Raw genomic sequence first — 6,553 nt, 5'->3', positions numbered from 1 at the left:
CCGTTGCCGGTCCCCGGCCCGGTACGGGGGCAACACTGAGGGTTGCGATCCGTTGCCGGACACGGAAAAAGACAAAAGACAAAAGAAAAAAAATGCATTTTTGTTTTTCAGGAGTGTTGATTAAAATGATCGGAGACGCGAAGGAAGACACAGCAGACGAGATGCAGGTGAAGAGCGGGGGGGCCACTGCTCTCTCAGGCAAGTAGCCCCAACCCAGCCGCTGTTACAGCTTTTATTACATTTAGCAAGCTTGTGCATGCTAGATAAGCATGAACGCATAAATTCTGTTATACTTTTCTCAAGAGCAGAAGTCCGTTACCTCCCTTCTCAAGCACTTGGTTATCTATAATGCGCCTCCTGGGAACATCCCAAGAAAGTGTTCTCACGACTTCAAGCGTTGTCAAGGATTGTTTGCAATCCTTGACATTTCTTGGTTACTTGTTTGCGAGTTCGCCAAGTGAACACGTCCTTGGGTGCTGACCACAGAAGTCCATTAACCAATTCCTTCAAAAACATTTTAAAGCACTATTTAAAAAGTCCATGCTCTTTAAAGCTCTTAGATAAATTGAATTTAGTCATTACTAAATATGCTTAAAAAGAATTTTGTCTCTTTAAAAGAGAGCTCTTTCAAAAATAATGTAAAAAATTATTCTGTAAAGTGATTTTTTTGAAATGTAAATCATCAACACAGTAAGAAAGCACAATTTCCTTTGAAGTGAATTATACATTATATTCTGTGATATTGTTTTAGCATTTATGTTGAACAAAGTTTCAAAATTACAGTAGACAATAAATATTATTTAATACACAAGTGGTTGATTTCATGTACAACCTTTTAAAGAACTTATAAACAAATGTAATCTCTTAACACATGTCAATTAATATAATAAATGAATAGGGATATCTGAAAATTTTATTATCTGTCATATAAGTATTAGTTTTTAATTCCATACAAGTTGTCCACAGTAAATAATGTTGAATATCAATGTCTTAAGGTTTAATTGACTTTAAAGATAAAATTATGCTTATTTCCTCCAAAGTAGGGATATGAAAATATCTTTTTTTCTTTTAACTCCAAAGTGTCAGCTCTTAGAACACAGATGTCACACTCTATAATTGTCCTGGAAAGTATGTGGTTGTTACTATATCAATTGATTTATACCATGGTGGTGATTGAGCTATTAGTACAAGCCTATCTTCCGTATGTAACAGTGGTATTTGTTCTTGTCTATGTCTGTAGTTACCATGCATTTCCCTAATCAATATTCTTAAAAATATTTGCCTAATAATTTTCATGAAAATGAGAAAATTCAATATGAATGGATCAAATAAAATTTATTACCATATTTTTGGTGGCCTCTGATCTTCACACAAAATTACAAGAAGATAAGTATGACTGGAAAGATAAGTAAAGTTAAACGGACAAATTACTTTTAAAATAGCAAGACAATGATTAGAGCTGTCAGTCTGCCTAGAAGAACTGGAGAAGATAAGTGCATAGAGTAGTGTGCTGTGGAAACTGCCCATATTTTTCATTATCTGTACAGCCTCATTGAATAAGGAGTAAAGCAACACGCTCTGTCCTCCATCTTCACCTCTCAGGCAGATAGCGTCTTTCTAAGTGACTCCAATACAACAATGTCTCCCATCTAACATGCTCTTACACTACAACTTTGACACTCCTTCCTACAAGAAGTGGAGTCCAAATTTCCTTCCTGTGAATTTGGAAAAAATTAGTCACTACTCCACACAGTAGAGTATGGCAGAAAATGTGTTTTGTGATTCCAAGGCTAAGCAATAGAGAGGATATAGCTCTTATCTAGATCACTCTCTTTTGGGACACCATGCTGTGAAAAAGCCCAAACTGGATCTAAGGAGAGACCACATAGAAAGTGGCATATAGACTAAAACAGAGGCCTTAAACTGACAGCCAGATACAAGTACGAGACATGAGAGTGAAGGTGTCTTTAGATGATTCTTGGGGGCCCACAGAGTCCCCCATTAGACGGAAAACAGACTCCAAGGACATTCTTTTCCTTATCCAATAAGAGAAGCCACATCAGAAGAAGCCATGGGCAGCCTATAGAGCCTGAACAATAACACACCTGTATGATATGTTCACTCATTGCACATGTATACAGCCTTCTCCATAAATATTCATAGCATTCGTCTAAATTCACTGAATATGAGTATGAACCTGATATTGGAAGGCATAAATACCAGCCTTCCTCCTTTTTCCTCCAGGGAGCTTATCTTTGTTCTTGAAGAGATCTGTGCTCACCTATTTGCAGATTGTCTTTGTTAGGGAAAATAATGTCTCCCTTTTCTTTTTAGTGGATCTTGTCGTTCTCTTTTTGTTAACAATATTTATAACAGTTGCACTCACTTTGGTTGATAATGAATATTTTAGAGAGTCTCTTATGCAGCCTTCCTAATTCAGATATTTTTTACGGTGATTTCAGTACATGAGAGCTCCGTGGTGAATGCTCCACAAGGTCATGTTGATAATAAATACACTTCAAAGATGGCAGGGTGATGGAAACTGCAATTTGATCTCATCTTTCTCCTTATCAAAACAAAACCTTATATAAATTAGAATAAAACAGATTATGGTATACAAAGTCTGTTACATAAATTACTAAATGTTTATACAACTTAAAAGAACAATTCTTTTCTTTAAAGTCAATATAGCAATTTAAAATAAAAACAAAGATAAGCAGACACACTGATAAACTTGAGTGTATTTTTCTGTAGAGAGAGACCTGTGTCAGGTTATATACTTCCAGTTAGGTTTTTTTTCATCCTTCCCCCACCAATATCACACTGCAGCCTGAAAGACAGAATAGTGAAGTGGATTGAACGTGACTTCAAATAAAAAATCAGGCTTCATCATTTTCTACCTATGATATAGTGGCCAATTCATTCAATCTTCTTCTGTCTACGTTTTAACACAAAACGTATTTACAGATGGGTAAGGGCGTTTAATCATGACATTTACAAAGAGCTTGACACATCATTGGTAGTTCAAAACGTGTTCTACTGATATTTCAAAGCCCACTTCAATATTTAAAATAAATCCCTGATTTTGTCATTAATATAGGGTATTGTTTTCAATTTTTCTTCAGCTGTTGTCTTTTTCCTTTTTGTCTGTTATCCTGGAAAAGTAGCTATCTGTTTCAGATATAATAATTAAAAAGGGGAGAGCATTATTAGTAGAGGCTTGCTTTCTTTTCTTTTCCTTTTTCATTGACAAACACAGCGTTAATAATTTCAAACTGTAAAGTCTGTAACTTTTGAATATTTTCTTGAATTTTTCCCTTGATCATAATTCCAATATTTATTTCTGTTTGTAGTTTCTCATTTTTTCCTATTTCTGCTGTTTGAGTGTCTTTCAATTACCTTTGTGTTCATGTAGATAGTAGTTTTATTTCATCAGAAGTTAAATTTTAGTGTTTCAATTCACTTTTATGCATCTGTTCTGATTATGTAATCCATAATAAGTGACTTCATGTTTATATTTGTTTAAATTAAACATATACCTTTTAAGTGAAGTACCTCTGTCATGTAAAATAAAGAAATAGGTAATACATCTTATCAGTGATGTGTATTGTGAAGATGTTTTCATTTCTTCAATTCTGATTAATTCTAATCTACTGTGGATATCTCTTTTCCCAATTATTTTAATTGGTCTGGAATGCCTTATTTGGTTTATTTGTTATACATTTCTGCTGCTGTTATCTTTTATTTTTATTTCAATTCTGGTATTTGTCATATTCATCTTGATAACTTTGCATTAGAGGAATAAACTAGCACTATCGCTACATAAATTAGCTTGTAGATAATTTATACTCTTTTAAATAATATTACTTTTCTTTCATCCAAACAGCAATGAAGAAAAGACTAGGTCAGAAGTGGAAAAAAACTTAATTTCCTAGAAATATATTTGTTAGTTTCACAATGAAAGAAAACACTAGGTTGGAGTTTTGAAAGAATAAGGAGTTTGATAAAGGTGAGATCAGGATGTAATATTAAATGTTGTTCAGAAAGTGAATCTGACTGATTTTGTAGTCAGGAAGCAGAAAATAATTTCAAAGCTGTATGAAAATATTTAGGAAGACTTCTTTCATTTTAGTTTGATTCATCAAAATTTCTACTTCTTAAAAAAAGTACAATCCTCTTTAGAGAGTCATTGAAAGCTTGTTTCACTTGCTTGTTTCTCAAGGAGTAAATGAAGGGGTTCAACAGGGGTGCAACAGAAGTAGTGAGAACTGAAACTCCTTTATTTATGGCCACCTCATTCTTTGCTGAGGGCTTGACGTAGATGAAGATGCAGCTTCCATAGGCAATGGAAACCACAATCATGTGGGATGAGCAGGTGGAAAAGGCCTTTTTTCTTTGCTGAATAGAGGGGAATCTCAGAATTGTTCTCATTATGTATGAGTAGGACAGAATCACACAGACTAGGGTGATAATGAGTGCAAATACAGCCACGAGTATAACCATCTGTTCTATTACCCATGTATCTGAGCACGAGATCTTTAGAAGGGGACCTGCATCACAGCTAAAATGATCAATGGCATTAGAGTCACAGAATTCAAGCTGGAGGCCCAAGCTAAGAGGTGGGACAATGATCAGCAAGCCAGCCACCCAACAGCAGAGGACTAATAAGGTGCACACCTTGTTGTTCATGATGGTCATGTAATGCAGGGGTTTACAGATGGCCACGTAGCGGTCATAGGACATGGCAGCCAAGAGAAAAAACTCCGTTCCTCCAAAGAGAATAACAAAGAATATTTGACTTGCACAAGCATTGTAGGTAATGGTATTGTCCCCAGTTGATATACTATACAAGAACCTAGGAATACAGACTGTGGTAAATGAGATTTCTAAGAAGGAAAAATTTCTGAGGAAAAAGTACATAGGAGTGTTAAGGTGGAGGTCCACCAATGTGAGGGTGATAATAGTCAGATTCCCTGTTATACTCAACATGTAGGTGAGAAATAGAAAGAAGAAAAGCAGAACTTGCAGTTGTGGGTCATCTGTCAGTCCCAGCAAGATGAAAGTTGTTATTACTGTGTGGTTTCTCATCTCTGACCTTTGATATCTACTCGATCCTCATGTGAACATCAAAATTTATGAGCAGGTAGATATTCAAATTCTATAGCATAAGACCATATATGTAGAAGTCAAGCAAACCAGCCTACATTTATTTTCTCCCTTTACATCATAATATCACCACAATTCCAATAGCCTTCCTGCATTTTTCATGTATGAGCAGTAGAGATTTCCTCAAGGATTCATGTTATTGCAAAACAATCCAAATTTTTCTTTGATTTTTCTTTGACCTTCAGAATTTACAGATGTAGTTAATTATGATTCATTGCACAGACTGGATCTATAAATGGGTTAGAGAAAGATGCTGCCACTTCCTGGGCACTGGAAAGTTTTTTGTACAAGACAAACTCTGGATATAGAACATATCCAGGTAATTAAGAACATGAATTCTCTTCAATTGCTATTTTCTAAGGATTGTTTTAAGGGTAGATACATTTCTCCTGGAAAGCAAACAAGCAATAATGACTTTAATATAATGAAACTCTGAATCCTGAGCCTTTCCCTTGTTTCTTTATTCTTTTCTGCTTGTATTCTCTATACTTCACCCCATAAGGATTGTTTTAAGGGTAGATACATTTCTCCTGGAAAGCAAACAAGCAATAATGACTTTAATGTAATGAAACTCTGAATCCTGAGCCTTTCCCTTGTTTCTTTATTCTTTTCTGCTTGTATTCTCTATACTTCACCCCATCGTACCTATAGGTGGTTTGACGTACAACAATTTTGCCTATAGTGTGAGAAAATGTTGTGTTCAAGATATCTACAAAAGGAATATTCTCATATGCTTTTATTTTACTTTCAGTAATTGACTGTGCTCCCTTTTCTCTTAAACCCCAGAAGCTAATTTTCATTTAACATCACTAAGTATAGTCTTCTAGGTTGTGTTTTTTTCCAGGATGTTTTTAATTCCCTTAAAAAGACATTAGCGTCTCCTTCTCATCTCACCCCTCTCAATTTAGGCTTTAACCCTCTGTGTTCTGAATTTCACTTCCAGCCCTCTGCAGCTTTCCTGACACCTACCCGGGCTTCATTACTGTTGAAACTAATGGTATGTCTTACTTTTTATCTTGGCTGGCCTTGCCACAGTATTTTTTCCTTAAAGTTCAATCATTTTAAAAATGGTTCCATGCCACCATTCTGATTTTTTCCCCCTAGCTTTAGATCTCTCTTTTAGTGTCTCTTCTTCAGTGAGATATATGCGTTTCCCCATATTCTATCTTTAGACCTCTCACTTCTTGTTTTCTGTTGTTCTTCTGATTCTGTACTTTCCAAGAGTGAATTCATCCAGTCCAACTGATTTGATTGCCATTTATGTAAAGTGATACGGACCAGATCTATTCCCCATGAAAAAGCATTGCCAGGAATCTGTCAGAAGTTGGATATTTCACAGATACCTCACTTGCCACATGCTCTAGGTGAAGTCAAGCTATCCCTCCAA

The 6,553-nt window shown here is 35.4% G+C and overlaps 1 protein-coding gene across 1 annotated transcript; it reads right to left on the bottom strand.

The window, feature by feature from the left end:
* Window positions 1-4,128: 4,128 nt before the first annotated feature.
* Window positions 4,129-5,088, bottom strand: LOC103604190 (olfactory receptor 6C2). The gene has a single exon (XM_008588771.1). The coding sequence runs from the start codon at window positions 5,086-5,088 to the stop codon at window positions 4,129-4,131; it is 960 nt and encodes a 319-aa protein (XP_008586993.1).
* Window positions 5,089-6,553: the final 1,465 nt, after the last annotated feature.

The sequence above is a fragment of the Galeopterus variegatus genome, unplaced genomic scaffold, assembly GCF_000696425.1.
Source record: "Galeopterus variegatus unplaced genomic scaffold, G_variegatus-3.0.2 Scaffold5025, whole genome shotgun sequence".
Classification (NCBI taxonomy): domain Eukaryota; kingdom Metazoa; phylum Chordata; class Mammalia; order Dermoptera; family Cynocephalidae; genus Galeopterus; species Galeopterus variegatus.
This window is presented reverse-complemented; position numbering and strand designations above follow the sequence as displayed.